We start from the raw sequence: 20,313 nt of genomic DNA on the forward strand, positions 1-20,313 counted from the left end.
GTACAACACTTACAAGTTCCTACATCTACATATTTCTCTGCAAACCATTTTTCTTCAGCTAAGATGGAGATGTTATAGTATTAAATTGAGCTATATAATGAGCTTTCTTCACCATAACAAGAGCTAAATACAATCTGAAAAATAAAACACAAAGTGAAAGAAATGAAGCACAAGTGTTCTCTCCATGCTGCAGATTGTTATTTGTACAAAATGCATCTTTAAAGAACTGTAAGCCCAAGATATTAGGCCATCCAAACCTGTAGCCACCCGATCTACCAAGAGATGCTCCATCAAGTTTTGCTCATAAGAACCAGAGCAAGGAACCCATACTTTTGATAGGTCGTCAAGCTGGTTAAATTTGGATCAAGGACACCAAACAGCTGTAAGTGTAATTGCTCTCCACACGATCTCTTTGGCGGTAAGCATTATGTGTTTTCTGGCTAATTCAGTCGAAACCTCAAGATGATGTTCAATCAATTTCAAGCTTGCCAACATTGGACAAACAGAAAGTTTATAAATTGTAATGTTTGACAACTTGGTGCATGGCCTCACAAATCTGGTTCCAAAGTCTCCTTGACGGATTCGTGAATAGGTCATATGGCTAAAAAAACCAGGATTCTAGTGATTTGCACGTCACCATTTCTGCACTGAACTTAGCACACCAAAATGAAAATTACATAATACAATGATTCTAGAGACCTTAAGGGTCTTCAAGATTTTGACAATCCCCACAGTATGTTGCTGAAAAGAAAATTCAGGAAAATGTGTCCTAGTTCACATTGTTACCAATAATCCCCGCAGGAGCAGGCCCCATCTTTGAAATGATGGAAACGAATGACATCTCTTACTACAATAATCTTGTTTTCAATCTTTGTGACAAGTTTAACAAAATTGTGACAATCCCAACAGATCCTAAGGTTCTTCATGATCCTAATGGGTTTCTCTTTAATAGTGCTAATCATCCCAAAAGCAACCGCTAATTTCTCACTGTGATAGCGGAGTGAATCTTCTTTCTGTTCATGTTCAATATCATGCAGCACGAAATTTGTGTCAGGAAGGTAACCGATGCTGCTTATTCTCTGAATCAACCTATTGATCTCATTGCTGATAGCTTCCATCTGAGGATGTGACTTATCACCTAAAGTAAATGCATGCAACTTTTTGTCAACCTCAATCCAACTGCATCCAGGCTCTTTTCTCACCCCTGTCTCTCATGGATTTCCTAACTCGAGAAACAGCATCCCATTTGAAAGAAGCAGCATATATATTTGACAAGAGTATGTAGGTTCCTTCATCATCAGCTTGCAGTTCAAGAATGCGGTTTGCAACATAAGCTGCAAGCTTGACATTTCCATGTACTCTGCATGATCCAAGAAGCTCTCTCCAGATAACAGCATCTGCTTCACATGATGTTTCATGAATGAACTTGATTGCTTCATCAAGCTTCCCAGTACGTCCAAGAAGATCTACCATGCAACCATAATGCTCTATTCCAGGTTCTATCCCATAAAGTCTGCTCATCGATCTATAGTAATGCCATCCCTCATCAACCAGACCAGCATGACCGCAGGCAAACAGAACCCCAACAATGGTAATATAGTTGGGTTTCATCCCTGATTTCAGCATCAGCTCAAAAAGATGGAGAGCTTCCTTGCTGAAGCCATTTTGAGCCATACCAACAATCATTGTACACAAAGAAATCACGTCCTTGATGGCCATCCTAGGAAATGAAGTGTTTGCTTCTTCAAGACTCCCACACTTGCAATACATGTCCAGAAGTGCATTGCTCACAATTGGATCCTTTTCAGACTTGACAACATGCGCATGCACCTGTCTGCCTACCTCTAACAGCACTAAGCTAGTACAAGCTCTAAAAATACTGGTTAAAGTTGCCTGATTCGACATGAAACCGCCTCGTTTCATCTGCTTAAAGAGATCAACATCTTCATCACCATCGCCATCGTCATCGCCATTCTGAGCAACGGCTCCAATGATTGAATTCCATACAACCAAATCCCCTGTAACCATTTCCTTGAAAACACCAAATGCATCACTCAAGCTACCCCATTTAGCATATGTGTAGATCAAAGCACTTCGAACAAAGACATCCGATTCCAACCCACTCTCTATTATACGGCAGTGCAACTGCTGCAGAGTTCTCAAGTCTTGACAACCTCTAAGAACAGAAGAAAACATGAACATGTTGTTCAAAAATCAAATACGTGTATCATTCCAACTAGTGCAAGATGACTTTGCACAAATGCTTTCACTCGTCAATACTCAATTTGAGTAAAATGCAATATGAAAGGAATGCACAGTTTGATGCATGTGACAGATGCATGACCGACATTACAATGTCATGCTTATGAAATTCACCGTATCATAAACACTCACGGGAATCATGTTTATCTATGCTCATGAATGTGATGAGTGCACTTTGACATAGAATACTTATACTTATGTTTGACATCAATACATTGAGTCATAATGTCTATGCATGGGTCGAGTGCCATATGATAACTCTTGTTGTATTGTGCTAAATTGCCTATGAAATGATATGATTATGCGAAAAAGAAAAATGATATGACATAAATACTTATAAATGCATAACTAGCATATAATGCATAAAAACATGTGATCATGATGTTCATGTTTTTCATATAAGATAATTGCCTCTAAAAATTGGTTATGGTGTCCTCGCAAAATGATATGCATAGTACTTGAAAGGAGTATATTTATTTGCATCTGAATTATTATGTTATTACATTATGCATTGAGGCATGCTGAACACCATTTGACTTATGTGTGGTATGAACTAACAATGAAATGCATTAGTGCTCTAATGAAAGCTTGGGTGAGTTGCGACCCCACATTGTGAGAGAAAGTCTCACTACATATACAAACAATCACACATTTAAGATCTTGGTTATTGTCTTTATGAGCAAGGTGCTCACTTGAGAGCACATGGTTTGGGTTGGTCAAGACCTTGTCATGTCATACTACCCTGAGGGGAGTATGGAGGCTATTGAGCCTAACTACCTCATAAAATGGGAGCATGACTATTAACTACCCATAATGAAGATAGAGCAGCCCATGTCACCCATTCACAACTTGGTTCACCTGAGAGAGGGTGGAACAGTACAACCTCGAGTGACAAATGTCGCATGTAGATTTTAGCTACATATCATACCGACTTAAAAAATAAGGAGCAAAGGTGTTCTTAGACCTCCGTCAATCGGAGTTAGGGAAGTCAGGGTCACCGAAAAAATGGCAGGCCTCAGTTGTTGTAGCGATAGAGATTGCAATCTGGGTTTACCCTTGTGTCGAATATCTTTCGGTCTTTTAAATATCGTGGGCTTGGGTTGGTTTATTCGAACACTAAAATGCTATGAAAAAAATATAATTTTGCATAATGAACACCATAGTATGCTCTTATGGCACGATGACAAATGCCTCTGCGTACCTAGATGTGGTAAAGACTATCGATACATAATAATATTAACCCTGCTAACTTACTAACACAATTAGTTGTGATTCTTTACATATTTAAAATTTCAAGCTATGATCATGTTATTGCATATTTGAGATTATGATTATGTTATTCATATTATTATTGCATAATTGAGATTATGATCATGTTATTCATATTAATATTGCTTAATTGAAACTATGATAATTTTACTCATATTGTTTACTTGATACTCCATGATATGATGTCAAAGTTACATGATGATATGACAACCCTCATGCATGTTATGACAGATGTTTTGATTACTTATCATGATATATATTGCGTAAGTTCAGTTATCGGCTCGCAAGAGTTTTGACCTTGTTTCATAGGGCACAAGTGATGAACAATAATGCGGTGTGCGGCGAGACCATGATCTAACCTTCCCTAACTAAGTTGTTGATCTTGGAACTAGTTGTTGGGTGTCTCATTTTAATGAGATATTTTATGAAACATTTGGGGATATGTAATATTTAAAACTATATAAGACTCATGGAATGACATTTATTTCCTCTAGTTTGTAAGATAGATCTCTATTTCAAATTCGTAATTCATTTTTGTAACCCGCTGGAATTGTCCGACTTTTAAAATCCAAACTATTTTCACTGTGCTATTTCAAAAAAAAATTAGGGTTAAAATTCTATATTTTTAAGTTAAAAATTTTGAGACGTTACAGAAAGAGGCTCAAACTACGAAACTAAGTACACAAAACTTGCTTAAGACCCTAAAGAGTTGTGTGAAGCTTACACTTGTGATGCAGGTATCATAGATCTGCAAAACCTGGTGGTTGGGTCATATAAACTTCTTCATTAAGACACCCTATAATGAAATGCATTAATCATATCAAGTTGGTTAATATCCTAACCAAATTGGACAGCAATCACAAGAACAGAGTGAATGCTGGTGGGTTTGATCACCAGACTAAATGTTTCAAAATGATCAACCATTGCCTCTTGCGAGTGTATCCTTTGACAACTAAGCATGCTTTGTACCATTTAAGCGACCCATAGGCCCTACTTTACTATAAAAATTCACTCGCAACCAACTATATTCTGGAATAAAGATGAAGGCATCAAAAACCCAGTACCATTTTGGAATAAGGCATTAAACCCATTATGCATCACATTGCGCCAACGAGGGTCTTTATGGGCTTGAGAAAAACAGGTGAGCTCTTGATTTTGGTGAAGCTTGATGAGTTAAACAAGAAGAATAGGGTACTGGGTGGCAATAAGAACTTTGGGTTTTAGAGAGCAAGGAGGGGGAGGGGAAGAGGGTCGAGCATGTAAGGGTCCCATATCAGTTATAGGTGTAAGCTGTAGTGAAGAGGATGGGAGGGGGTTGGTGATAGAGGTGAGACAACTTCCAAGTTTGGGGAAGAGACGTCTAAAGAGACAAACATTAAGGAGGGAGAGGGAAATAAAAGGCCTAGCTGCTGAGGAGTAAAAAACAGTGAAGGAAGAATGATGGTGGGAGGAGTTAATGGTGAAGAGGCATGTAAAGGCTAGGGATGGGTCATGGGTAAAACCTCTTTGAAAGAAAAAATTGTCTCATCAAAGACTACATTTTGAACAACTAAAGTCTTACCACTACACTAGCATACCCCTTGTGGTGACTTTTATAACAAAAAAATACAATGGGTACTCAGAAAATCAAGTTTGTGTTGGTTATAATGATGCTAGCAAGGTAGCAAGCACACCAAAAAACCTTTAAAAATGTATAATCTTGTTCAACATTCAATAACAGGGAGTAGGGGGACTTTATGTTAGACAATTGATGAAAATCGGTTAATCAGATAAGTGACTGAAATGCATGCATAGTCCTAATACTGCATAGGAACACTAGATTGAGCAAAAAGGATGAGACCCATTTTAACAATGTGCATGTGCTTGCGTTCAGCAAAGCCATTATACTCGTATATGTGTGGACAAGAGACTCGATGTTCAATTCCACAAGTCTGAAGGTACGAGGCACCGTATCGATATCCCCCCTCCCCCTCGAGTCACTTTAAAGTGACTTAATGGTTCAACCAAATCGATTCACAACAAGGGTTTTAAATGTGTGAAATATATCCAACATATCTGATTTCTTATATAACACATAAATCCATGTGAAACGAGTGTAAGCATAGACAAATTGGACGTAATAACAAAAAATCGTGTAGAAATAATTGGAGCAGGGCCTCAGACATCTGAAAATATTAAATCAAGAGGACCAGACTCTGTGACGAAGAATATAAAGGCAAGGCATGACTTTTGCCTTGTTGACAAGCTTCACAAGTAGTTCTTCTAGACAAAATAAAAAATGAAAGTCCATATTTCTTAATGACACAAAGTACTATATTCATGAATGGATGATACATGTGTTTATACTATTGATCAATGGTGGTGCGCTCCCCAACATACACTACTTTATTTTCTGGCCATGTCTACATAAATCTTAGCTTGTAAAATTTGTTCCTACTTGGTCCCTGAGCCACTAGCATCCCTGTTCTGCGATCCTTCACATAGCGAAAGGAGGGGTAAAAATCAAAGTAGACATCATTGTCTTTAGTGAACCGATTTACAGAAAGAAGATTTTTTGTAATGTTTGGGACGTGAAGGACATCATGCATAATAAAGTTTGAATTTTTGGCAGAAACAAGAGAGCTACCAATGTATTGAATATTTAAACTTGTATCATTGCTCACTTGAATAGAATCACTACCTTGATATTCTAATTGAAGGGATAGGTTATTGAGATTGGTGGTAACATGATGCGTAGCGCCTGAGTCTTGGTACCACTCCTCGTCGTCAATCACCTGAGATGGGGATGCATGATAAACCCCGACAATAGTGGGATCCTTCTAGAATTTGTAGGACACACATTGAAGGCGTCGTGGCCATTCTTGCTGCAAGCTTGTCAAGTTAAGGGAGAAGATTGGTTTCCTTGTTGTTGTTGATGGTTTCGATTAAACCAGTTTGATAAACCATTATAAATGTTGTCACAAGGTCAAATTTTACTCTTCAAATTCGCCTTGTGCTGGCACGAGGATCACTGTGACCTCGTTCAACCTCTGGGTAGCAGAAGACTCTCTTTGAGACAAGTCGAAGGTAAGGGACACCAGAGAATAACGGGAAACACCCACTCTTGTATTACTCTCACATAGAATACAATTTTCCAAGTCTGGCTTCCTTCCTTCCTCCTTCTGCAATGCCCAAACCTTACATATTTATAGTGTTCAAGGGTCGTTACTCCCAAGCACCAACTGACGCCATCCTTGCACCTCTTCGGGTCGGTACTCTTTCAGTTACCGCACTCCCTCATAGCTATGGTGTTGAGCCTTCAACCGCTTTTGGTCGCACCCCTTGGCGAACCCAGATGCCTCATCGCCACATGTCGTCAACCACTTTCGGTTGCACCCACGTATTGCGCCCTCCCAGCTCACCCGCGCAGGTGCCCGAAAGCATTACCACGCGACCTACTGCAGTTGTGCCTCAGCTCCATTTTTATGCCGCTTTATTGAGGGTCTGACAGCAGCACGATACTTATTTTGATTATTATTTCCATTGTTTCCGCCATTTTGATTCCCGTGATTATTTTGATTTTGATCTTTGTTATTTTGCCAATAAGTCACATTGGCAGTAGGAACAATAGCTTCATTTGATTCAGGTTCACGGACTTGCACTTCATGAATGAGAAGCATACTCAACAGGTCATGAACAAAGATCGGCTCTGAAGTGTTTATGGTTTGACGAAAGACTAGCAAGGATGTACATGATCAAATTATCGGACTGGTTTGGATGTCATAGCTAACTGATGGGCCAAGGTTTTAATTTTATGAAAATATATTTGTATGAAATCAATCCCTTTCTTGATAGATTGAATCTGAAATCACAACTGTTAGACCCGAGACCGAGAAAACATGGAGTACATGCATTTAAAAGTGGTTCATAACTCGTGGGACATTGCAACTCTAGTGACTTGGTTGTGAATCATCTCAGACCAGCTTAGGAGCAGATGATCCTGACATAGCCATCATTGAAATCTTTCTCCTTAATCTTAGGAGATTTTGTTACATAATTTGGTAGGTAGTACGTAGTTTTGAGATTTACATGAAAGTTTCCTATCCAAGATGTTTTCATTTGGACTTCTATTCGGTATGTGAATCCTTATCTTTTGGGCATCTTCCTCCTTTGGATTGGTTTGTGTGGGATCCACGTTTAGGTCTCTTTCTCTCTCCAAGGCACTCTAAGGGTTGATGAGGGTGCCCACAAAGTTTTATGGCACCAGGATGGCTACTGCATGTTCTTAACCAGGTCCTTGGGTATAGTTTTTTGGTCTAATAAATGAAAAAATGGATTGTCCCAAGATTTTGTTGGTGCATACGGTTTTTTTCTAGTCACTGTCTCAGCCCTAGGGGTGTACACGAGCCGGGCTCATGCTCAAAAAGCTTAGCTCGAATCTAGAGGAGATTGAAAGGCTGTGTACAAACTCGGCTCGAGTTCAAGCTCAGGCTTGGATCGGCTCAAGCCACACTAACTTACATTTAATGAAAAAGATTTATTGCACATGCAAAGCAAACATGTTACCCACTTGGCTAAAGTCTAGTTTTATGATTATTACTTAATAAAAATACTACGTATCCTAAAAGTAGTCCCCATATGCCTCTATTAGCCAAGCTCAATTGGGCTAAGTGAGCTTAATCAAGCTCAAATGCCTGATCAAGCTCAGCTCATTTAATTACTCAAACGAGCCCGAGTTGGGTTTAAACAAGTCGAGCCCGAGCTGAGCTCGAGCTAGCTCGGCTGGTTGTGCAGCCCTAATCAGCCCATTGTATATTCCATTCATTAAATCATAACCAATGAATTAAAAAAAAAAAAACTCCTTTATCTTATGAGATACTCTTAATTTTAGTTGATGAGGGGTTTGCCTAACTCATACATAGCTCTTACATGATAAGACAAATAGAAGAAAAACCAGTAGGGTTTTGTCCCTTGGTCTGCACAAGAGAAAAAATACGTGAGGGTTGAAAATAGACATGAACCTACATCAATAAGATGGTTGGCATTTCCAAGTCATCTAGATTCGCTATAGTGCTTAAGTTAAACTTGTACCACCTTCATAAGTGAAAATGCACCATACTTACCAATATGGCTATAGGCCTCATTTGGTTCCAAGCTTTCCCCGGCTTAACCATGAATTTGGTCTATGATGTTTTGAACATTGGAGTGATGAACATCTCTCTCTCTCTCTCTCTCTCTCCCTCTCTCTCTCTCTCTCACTCAGTTCTTTGGACGCAACTTTGCTCCGAACGGATCTTTCCGCTCAAAAGAAGGCTATCTCGCTCTCCTTCCGTCGGGGGTGGACCGGTTCCCGACGAGCCTGATCTGGGGCAAGGGCCCCACTCCGAGATCATGTTTCCTGGCTTGGCTAATCTTACACGATCGGGTGCAGACTGACAACTTCCTCAAATCCATCGGATTTCATCTGCCGAGTAAATGTGTGTTGTGCGAGGCGGCTGAAGAATCTGCGTTTCACCTTTTTTGGGAGTGCTCTGTTTTTCAAAACATCTTTAAGGTGACTTGGAATAAGCCGGGGGTCAGCGTGCGCCAGGAATCGTTCGCCAACGATTTGCTGTGGGGTCCTCAGCGAGTTCGTTATTGCAACAAATGGCAAATTATTTGGCGAACTTGGCTTCTCTCGTCATGGTGGGCCGTATGGATGACTCGCAACAACGCTATTTTTCGGCATATTCCGGCAATGTTCAACAAAATGGTGAACCTTATTTTGGCGGACGTATATGCCATTCTCCGCATCAGCATCCCTGATCTGCAACACCATCTGCCTCCAGGGACCATTCATGATCCAGGGTGATGCTCGTCGACTAACTGTATTTGTTTCTTGTTTCTTTTTTCCTTCTCTCCTTTCATCTCTTCTTTTCTTTTTTTCCTTATTTTTGGAGCTCCTTGGCATGTCTTGGGCCCGTGTTTGGTTATCCGGTAGGTTCAATGTTGGTTGAACCTGTTTTTCGTATCGTAATGTTGATGGTTATAGTTCGGCTCTCTCTCTCTCTCTCTCTCTGCTGATAACTTAGAACACTCACCCTGAAAAGCTCTGCTAGTCTGATCGGGGCAACTTGTAAAACATCATCGGCTAAATCCATAAGAGTGTGTCTTTTATTGTAATACTGAGACAGTATTCCCTGGTGTGTAAGAGAGACGTGGTTGTTACACCAATGAGCGAGTAAAATAGTTCAATTTTCCTATCTCGTAAAAGAAAAAAACCACTCACCCAATCCACATGATCATAATTAAGGACTCCCATTTATAGGAATTGGGATCAGGTGCAATGTGATTGCACACTTAAATTAAACAAATATGATCCCTGTTTCTTCTTTTAAACTGTTGAATTGGACATTATACTGTGAAAAACATTAGCGTGCCTAACCACAGCCCAAGAAACAGAAGATGTTGGCAGCCCAGAAGGATGTAAACGGTTTGGATTCAGGTTGGTATCCTACTGAATCTAAATCCATTTAGTTGGGTTAGGTAGACAAAGTCAGATCGATTAATGATTGGATCTGGACTTGGTATCAAGTTTTGCACCCCGAGTAAAATCCAAATCCGATTTGAATACAATTATACATGTAAATATCATATTTTAAGCTAGTTAGATCTGGATATAGTTTTAGCCGATCCCCATCTGATTCTGAATCAGAATGTGATTTGGGTCTGATTATGCTAAATCCAATTGATCCAATCCGAGTCGCATCCCTAAACCTAAGTTGGGAGACCCTACTCCCCAAGGGGTTTGGCACAGTGGAGGGGGCCTTGGCCACTATAAGAGTGGCCAGGGTTCTCACAAGTATCAAACCCCTTGCATTAATGATGGCAATGGATAAGCCCTTTCTCAGCTTGCGGGACGGCTCTTTGCGGGCAAGGGGTGCACCACAGATTTACGCCGCGAAAGAAAGCCACCCTTAGTACCACAAACTTAACCAGCACGACTAGGTCTCTGATCCTGAGGGTGGTTTCTCCGTGATTCATGATAAAAGTTTAACAATTTAGTAGAAAGGTATATTGAAAATTGATAGCCCATAAAATTGAATTTTATAATGTGCCAAAACCAACCATGAGTAGTCATTCATAGTTGGAAAATAGGAAAAATGATCTTTAAGCATTTTTATCACAATATGCAAATAAATTGCATAATCTTTAATCCAGTCTGTCACAATGATTCTTGAATACGTTGACACGTGACACGGGTTTGACTCACAAGTTTAATTTGTTTTTTTTTTAAGAAAATGAGACACGGGAAGACTGAACTTTTTTTTAAAATTTTTTAATCAACAAAAAATATTTCTGAATGTTTTAATGTTTAAAAATGCAATTTTCATATAATATTTTAATGTATTAAAAGTTATTAAAATATTAGAATAATGGCCCTACATGTCACTGCCCCTGTCGGCGTGTCGTCATGTGTCTGGTTATGTCACCAGGGACATACAACCAAAATGGCGTGTCCCTGTGGCATAGTTTCCAGCAGTTAGACAGTTTATTAGCAGCATTGCAAACACCATCTTTTTTTTTTTATAACGAGGAACCCTCACAGAGAACTGGGTCACTTAATGGGCCTGTCCCATGTGAAGTAAACCCCGGGTGGGGTCACCGACACCAAAGCGGTTACCAGGACATGGTTATCTATCTATGCGATCCATGGCGGAGGTGGAAATGGGCCCGAATCCACTTTCACATCTGGATCAGGTTCTGATCTGGCTCATCAGTTTCGGCAGAATCAGGTCCAGGAACCAAGTGAGGCCTTCCAGATTGAAATTGGACCGTAACATACTGGTTGGTTTCCCGTTTAAGATTCTATCCGATTCATATAAAATCACCTAGTGCAAACCTTTAGCCATAATCCAACCGGGTCGGGTCCATTTCATGCTTAGTTTCTTACAGTCATTGTCATCTGGACATATCCATCTCAATCTGGTGCCAAACCATACCTGAACTACTCGTACAGGAGTCCTTTTTTGCCGTGTCCATGTGAGATGGAGCCATTATTGGGTCCATCACCAACAATTAATAAATGAGGGCCCGCATTGAGAGATGGGTCCCACAAAGCATTGAAGCCACTATTATGCTGCTTCCTGAATAACTGGCCATGTCTTTAATTAACCAAAAACACCAAAAGAAACAGTAAACTAAAAGGAGAGAGAGAGAGAGAGAGAACAGGAAAATAAAGCCAACAATTTTGTCACGAGAAATTGAAATTCTTTCTTTTTTTCTTGCAGTTTTATCACAAAATATTGCCAAAAAAAAATTTGAAAATAATTATTTTTTACCAAGGAAAAATAGAGATTTTCACAAAACAATTTCTGCTGATATTTGCCTTTTTAGCGTCCTGTAAAATATCGCATTTTTTGGCAAAAAGGCCGTATTTGGCACACGTTCATCACATAGGAGAGCAAATCAACTGGTCTGCCAAATCATAGTAGGGAAATGACCTAACCAATGTTGTCAGTATCGGTCCTGAATCGTTTCGCCAACGATTCAGGAGAATCGGCCCATACCGATTCTCAAATGAATCGGTGTGAATCAGGCTAAAAAATAATTAAAAAATATTTTGTGTCAATCATAACGTGACATGTGTTTAAACCATTAAACTAATATTAAATATTTAATTTTAAGCATTTGTTACATTTATTAAAAAATAGCCGATTCATGTTAGTATGCATTGATTTTTGCCGATACGATATGTATAGGCCGATACTGACAACATTTCGCTGCCCGCTGTGCAAGTTGTTTGGTCTATCAAAAAGGTGCTAATGATGTCATTATTGTCAACTATGTTGGTGACCTTTGATCTCGAGAACTGACGGTGGAGATGTTAGAGCATTTTTCTACCGTGATTTGGCAGATCATCTGATGCAATCTCCATCAATAATGTTGCAGCATCGGTGCGAATCAGCCGAGTATCGTATTGGCTAGAAATTGATACGGTACAGTGCTGATTCGGCTTATTTTTTATAAAAGTTTAAAAAATGATTAAAAATATTTTTTTAATAATTTAAAATATTATTTTGATATTTTTGTGACACGTGTCATTTTGTGGTTAATTAAAAGTTGGCTGATTCAGTTCGATTCAGCTCACAATACCCATTGGGGTCCGGATCAGGTCATTTGTCAAATGAGATTTTTTCTCATTTGACAATCCTCTCCGTTGAGAGAGGTGGGAATTAAGAGTGCCACGTGGAACAATCGTGGCACCTCTCTCAACGGATAGGATTGTCAAATGAGAAAAAAATCTCATTTGACAAATGACCCGGACACCACAATTGGAAATACCGATTCACTTGAGTCATTTTCGAAACGATTCAAGGTCACCATCTTGGAACTTGCGAAAAGAACATGACATATCAGCGTGTGTTTGTTTAATGAATAATGAACCTCACACGTCACCTTCTTCAAACTTTGTTATTATTATTATATTATATTATATTATTTTATTTTATATTATTTTCAGCTTATAAATAGTGGCCATGCTAGGGAACAAAGGGCGTTGTCAAGCCCTCAAAACTCAACTCTATATTGCCTCCACCCCTGCCTTGAAGGAGAGAGCAACCCAAACACACAAGTCTTCCTTCTACCTCTCTTTCTTAGCACCTTCTCTTCTAGAAAGCGCGACCTACAAAAGTCTAAGATCACCAACTTCATTTTGAACATATGGGTATGATAAGGATTCACAGGAGAAGGCCCCGGTTAAAGGGTTTCCGATTAAACCCCGGCCGGCTTACGGTGCACCTGGTGCACGTAAAATTCATGGATTTCTTGAGAATTTTGAAGAAGATGAAGTCCGTGTGGGAACGAGCTATGGGGTCACTGAAGAAGAAACCAACAGAAGAGCTTCATGCCAGGCAAAGGTGTCTAAGAAGGTGGGAATCGAACGCGTTCTACGCGGAAGCCATTGCCGATTGCTTGGAGTTCATCAAGAGGTCGTCGTTAAAAGTCGAGTCCAACGAGCCGGCGAGATTGGCACAATAGAATTGGTGAGATTCATGGCAATCTAAGAGAGGTTTTGCGGAAGTCCATGGAAGTGGTATGTGTTTCTGTGTGAGGGAATTTCGATGTGTATTATTTTGTCTTATATATTCTTGAAGTTGTCCATCTATGAAATATGAAATATGTACAGTTAAGAACATGAAGAGATGTGAATAAAATATTGGTTTTTGTTTTATTGTTTGAGAGAGAGAGAGAGAGAGAGAGACCTTCTGCTCGAAAGTTTTCATGATGTTTAAACAGTTGCCCATCTCATAATCTCCGTAATTTTCATGGATTTTGTTGTTTCTCCGCCTGGTTGGTAGGAGCTGATAGTGCACGCCTACTTGTGGTGGGACGTTGCAGGTTCAAAACTCAGTGGTACGGTAAATAAACTGGTGGAGGGTCTGCCTAACCCAGCTTGCCTTTCAAGAAAAAAAGTTTTTAACACTGATTTTCAATATCACCTGATCCTAACCCCTCCAGCTTCTTGGTTGGTTGGACACCTACTGGGTGTGCCCCTTACCTCAAGGTCGAAGCTGGGTGTAGTCTCTGAGGGGGGGGGGATGTCAAATATTTTCTTGACGGAAGGCCTGACAATGCCCAGTTAGAGGGTGTTTGCGTGTCACAGAAAATTTGGGTTTTTCACAGAAATACTTCCACGGGCGTGCATTTCTGCCGAGCCCAAAATGCCAAAACAAACATGGTATCACGGATTTGCATCAATGGGTGTGCCCTTTTACACGATGGACCCCGCTTTTTCAGAGAAATGGTTCCAATAAGAGGGTGTCCGATTCTGTTTTCATAGCAGTGGAATCCACGAAAAAGGTGCCACAGCACCCCTTATTCCATGACAAGCAAACACCCCCTGGAGTTTTCCTTGGCCTAGCCAAAAATAATAAGAATAATAATATATATACATATTGAATATGTGGATTCATGACACCAAACGTCTCTCTCTCTACAGAGGACAAATTATGGTACCATAGCCATCTTTACGGCATGAAGAAAATAACAAAGGGTAGAAAAGATACATATGGATTGGATTTCATTTCTTCCCTGAAAAAGAAAAAAGAAAAAAGAAGCTTTTTGATGTAATGTTTTAAAAAATGCGATAAATTCAAAATATCATCTATTTTGAAAATATAGTATATTTTCATTCCTGTTTTTGTCTTGTATACATCGATGTCTTCTCAATACTAGATTTTTCAAAATACCATCAGATTTTTCTTTGCATATTTTAGAGAAAATTAGGTTTGTGGTTGTGATTGGCGGGCAACCCAACCAAAGGTATAGTGGTTAAAACAGTGTGTGTAAGCATGCACAGTTCAACCACTTTGCGTTGTCTTGCTAGGCGATGGCAAGATTAGCCGGGGGGGGCTCCCCTTGTCAGCTAGTGCATGTCACCTTGGATTGGGACGTTGCAAGTTCAAATCCCAATGGTATCGTTGTATAACTGGTAGGGATCTGCCTAAACCCAGCTTTCCTTTGAAAAAAAAAAAGGATTGACAACGACCAAACATCAATCAGAACGGACAAGGTCCGTATCCTACTGGGTCCTTGGTGGGTGCGCAATCCAATCTTATCCCCCAATCCCACTACCAACTTTGTAGGTCCATACAATATGAAATCCTATGAGATTGTGACCGTACATCATCAATAATCAAGTCATTAATGTTTTTGATCCACCAAGTAAAAACTATATTTTAATATAGAAATTAACTCCCATCCTATATATTGATAGATAAGTTTTTAATTAATTTATTTTTGTCTTTTTTTTTTATCTTTTTGGCAGCTGCAGCATGTTGTCAAATGATGGTCATTCTTGATATATATGGGAGGTAAATGGCTGAAGACATTGGCAATACCATAGTTATTAGAAGCTTCTCGAAACTTTCGAAGTATGCTTCCGATGAAGTTGGCTTTGGAATTGTAAAATTACATGCTTTTGAAGCTTCATGAGGAACTTTCTTCTCTTGATATAAAATGAACTTCCTTGATATAGGAAATATCTTTTTAATGTTAAAAGAATTCTTTTTTTTTAAATGGATGTTTTCATTGTAGAATCTATAATATTTTTTTATAAAAACTTTAAAATTCATTTTAAGCAAAAAAAAAAAAGATTTAGCTACACTTTTGTGTCTCCTATATGTTCACTTTTCATTGTTGTTTCTTGCATTCCTTTATGCTTTTTAAATGTGAATCTAGGTCTGGGTCACGGGTGTAACAAGGTCAGGGTTTGGGTCGTGTCTTATTAGACCTAACTCTGAATGGAGTCTAAAAGTTAGACCCTAACCCGACCCAATCTATTTTGTCTCTGGGTTCAGGTCCGGTTATGGTTGGAAGTTGTGGATTGCTATGTTTGCTATGATTCATACAATGTGTCCTTGCCCAAAAGCATCTCCATTATGCAATTTTTTTTCAAAAAAAAGAAATCAACATTGCCCATATTTTTTTTTTGGACAGTGGGGGTTGGTTGTGAAGGTGCTGAGATGAAGGCACCAGATCAAACCCGACTGGAGCACGGGTGTGTCGATAGCTTTCAAAGGTGGGCCACTTAAGGCAGGTTGGTTGTGGTGCCCCACTCGGGTTTTTTCTCGCTTCGGTTCATCGTAAAAAAAATATCCATTTCCCATATTTTTTTGGCAAAAGGTTGAGAAATATAGGTACATAACTAATGAAAGGATTTGGAGTTGTTAACTCCATTAATGCACACCATACGTGACTGTGCCAGCTTGACCTCAAAAATGAAGATGAATAGGAAAGTAGAGTGGAAAAGGGGGTTGGAAATTTTAAACAAAGGTGAGAATCATATGAAAAGAGGAGGAAAGAGTTGTAAGGTCAAAGCCTTTTGGTTCATCACATGACTAAACGGACCACATACATTGAAAAACAAAGCCATGAACCGACTTTCTCCTTTACATTATTTATATATATATTTTCCTAGACTTTGTTTTCAGAAAAGAAAGGCCGATTATCTTAATTTGGATTAATTTTTTTAATTATTTTTTAGTGTTAGTGAGGTGCACAATGTGTACCAGCCTAGAAACTTAGAGGTCCAATTCATTAGTCTACCACTTTTTGGGCATAAAAGTCAAACAAACAAGAGTTTTTGTTTTTCAAGTTTCAATCCTGACATTTGCCCCAAGGGGGGTTGGCCTAGTGTGGTAAGGCCTTTGTTGCTAGACGGGCAGTCAAGGTTCGATTCTCATAGGTGTCATCTCTTTGCACAAGCCAACATGTAGCATAGGCCCCGGGGGCTAAGGTCCTAGCCTCAAAGTTTTACGCTGTTGGCACGACGATCGTAGGTATGCCAGCCAGTGCGATCAAGTCATTATGTCAGATGCGGTTTCTTCGGGTTATAATTTCAAAAAAAAAAAAAAAACTGACTCTTCCCAGATTTTTTCACCCAATTGGAAAACAAGAAGGGCCCTAGATATTGTAGAAACTGGATATGAGTTGGAGTCAGTTAAGCTTAATTATTGGAGTTGGATCCAACACTGGTCCAGTTCTTCCAACTCATTAAGTCGTTTCTAATTTGAGATTCAGCTGAGGTACTTCTCATGGGCTAGAATCTCAATGATTTTCAAGTGTCAGGCACAACCTTTTTGTTTCGCAATTCTCATTGCGTCTAATATCAGAGCAAGCTTGTCAACGGCCATTGCCATTCCATTCTTGAGTGAGCTGGAGTGCAGCTAGGGATGGCAGTGGACCGGGGGACAACGGGGCTCCACCCTGCCTCACCCCGTTTGGACCGGGGATGAAGGGCATGAAACGGGGATGGAGGCGGGGATGAAGGTTAAAATATAATTCTGTGCGGGGATGGACTTACGCTTTTCCCCGCCCCGCCCCGTCCCATCCTTTAAGGAATGACTATAGACTAAGGGGAAATGGGACCCCGCCCCTCCTCGCCCCCGTTTGGACCGGGGATGGAGGCGGGGGTGGCGACCTTGTCCCCCCCCCCCACCCCCCCACCCCCGAGTCCACTGCCAACCCTAAGTGCAGCTCTAAACAATCTAAATTAATAAGGTAAAGCTTGAAGATATGTTTTGTACTCGCTGAGCTAAGCACTCTATTCTTTCTTTGCTGACCATAACGAGAAACGAAAGGTAGGAAGAGGGTCGTAAAGCGTTGCTCTAGCAAGTATTTGAGAGCCTTGTGGTCAGTCCTAACCACAAATCTCCGATTGAGCAAGGACTGGTGACACTTCTCTGTGGCGAAGGCAACGGAGTCTTTAACCTCAATCAAGCCCCGTTCAACCCTGTTGACAACATGTATATATGAAAAATATATGGTGGTGATACTACACGGTGCACTCTTGTTTGTATTAATCTAACCACCAAATGATAGATCTAACCATACATGTGTTTAACATATGGTTTATTTGGATACACCACAAGATTTAATTTTCAAGGGCTAAAGGTCAACAGCTCACAATTCATGAAAATAAAGATAGTTTAGAAATAATATAAAACATCATATTTTAGTAAACTTTAAAATATGACCATTGTAAAAAGAACATGCTAAAATGACCCAAAGGTTAGATTAAGCTTTTAAAGATTAGATTTATGAAAATCAAATGTCTATCACCATAAGTACTGCAGAACCACCATAGAAGCACCCCCTCTCTCTCTCTCTCTACATGTATATGTACACACTGAAACTTATGGTGAAACACACTTGATTTACACAGATCTAAGCTCCAAAAACAAAATCTAACCTTTAGATCATGTTTAGCATGTTCTATTTACTATTTTCATGTGTTAAAAGTTAACTCAAATAAGGTGTTTCATACTATTTCTAAATCACCCTTATTTTTACAAACCGTGAGTCATTGATTTTTTATCATCTAAAAAATTGGGTCTTGTACATGATAAAACCTTCTAACATAGTAAACAAACCTTGTTAAATACATCTATATGGTTAGATATATGGCTTGATCTAAATGTGTACCACCATATCTTATCATGGTACAAAACTACCATATACTCACTCTCTCACTCACGTTTCCTTGTGTTGGGACATTGCAGGTTCAAAACCCAATGGTATAGTTGTATAACTGGTAGGGGTCTGACTAACCCCAGCTTAAAACTTATATTGGAGCCTTTATCTGGCTGCTCCTAACATAGGTAAAAAAAAAAAATTGGGTCCCTCAAAAAATTTCTGTTCCCTCTAAAAAAAAAATTGATTTATATTTGCCCCCGCTCCCGTCGCCCGTAATAAAAGTTTCTGGGTCCGTCCCTAAATGGATGCACATGCACTCAATGTGGCATGTTTTCTAGGGAACACATATTGGGTCATGTTTTTTCTTGTAAAAACATGTCTTTTTGAGCCATGAAAATATCTAACATTGTGGGCCATTGATTCTTCAGGTTGTCACAAAACATGCTTATACATCGTGAGCACACAATCCAAAACCCATTTTCTACTAAACAAACCTTATAGATCATATTTATAAGGTCTGATCTGCCAAAAACCCAAAAATAATGTGAAAAAAGTAGTAATTTCTAATCATTATGATGTATATATAGTTGCCATCTTTGCTATATAGTGAAACATGTACAAATAAGTCACTAGACAGTATACCACAGTCACACACACATATGCACGCACGTGCACACACACACATTGGTTAATATTTCGTGCTATAATGCAAGTAACTATTGAGCTGAAAATCATAGGTTTATGATTTATTGACTTAATCTGACCACATAAATGTGCTCAGCATGGTTTATTTGTTAAGGATCAAACCTTCTATCGCACTATTTTGATTTAAAAATATAATTTTTTAAAAACATAAAAATTTTAGTGCATTGTAGGCCGTTGATTTTGAAGCTTTTAAAAACCGTGATTACATCTCAAAATCACACGATTCATAGCTCGTTTTCGGATAAACGAACCATGTAGTTCATATCCATAAGGTCCAATTTAAAAAAAAAAAAATCTAAGTTATGAAAAGGTGGTTTGTACTTAATACTTCAGTGCCTTGATTATTAGCATTTTCAAGTCCTAAAAGTCATTAGCACTTTTAAAAACACATGGCTACAGGTTTGCTTTGCTTAATCTAAGCTTATAGGTGTATTTATCATTGCTTATTTACTAAAACCACACTTTTGATCAAATCAATTCAACAAGAAAATTGATTTTTATCTTATTAAGTTTTAGTAAAAAATATGAGTTTGATTTTTTTGGACTAAAAACACATCTAAACATTTAAAATGAATGACTGGTGGTATCTTGTATACCTGGTGGCGGTCTGCCCAACCCTAGCTTGCCTATAGAAAAAATAAAAATAAAAATAAAAATAAAAATAAAAATAAAAATAAAAATACTTAATTGTAAGCATATTTTACTAAATAAGCTATAAATAATACATCAATCTGTAGGTTCAGATTAAGCACGCACCTGATGGGGCCTAGAATGTTTGACGAACAGACTAGGTTGAAATATGCATAAGTGACGCAGCTCATAGTTTCTCATAGGTTAGGGCCTAGTCCAAACTATACATAAGTGACCTTTATCTCATACAGGACCAAGTCTATGCATATAGGATTTTCTTAAGACAATAAGTACAACCCCATATGGATCTCATTATTTGCATAAGTGAATGATCGATTTGATTCTTTAGTCATGGTTGTGGCTGGAGCTTGAGAATGCACTGGTAAGGGGGTCAACAGGCCTTGTTTACAACTCCACTTTGCAAATATGTATGAGATTTGAAGGTTCGAGTTTAAAAATAAGTTCGCTCACACATATTTTATACGAATTTAATAAAGTTTTTATAAGAGT

At 39.0% G+C, this 20,313-nt stretch overlaps 1 protein-coding gene across 1 annotated transcript; it reads right to left on the bottom strand.

Moving 5' to 3' along the window:
* Positions 1–782: 782 nt before the first annotated feature.
* LOC149829039 (pentatricopeptide repeat-containing protein At2g03880, mitochondrial-like) lies at positions 783–2,202 on the bottom strand. Its single transcript, XM_090017088.1, is given in 2 exon segments — positions 783–1,200; positions 1,202–2,202. Coding segments are annotated over 2 exon segments (1,419 nt in total).
* Positions 2,203–20,313: the final 18,111 nt, after the last annotated feature.

Source organism: Nuphar pumila, chromosome 9, assembly GCF_984573655.1.
Source record: "Nuphar pumila chromosome 9, dmNupPumi1.hap1.1, whole genome shotgun sequence".
In the NCBI taxonomy this organism is placed as follows: Eukaryota; Viridiplantae; Streptophyta; class Magnoliopsida; order Nymphaeales; family Nymphaeaceae; genus Nuphar; species Nuphar pumila.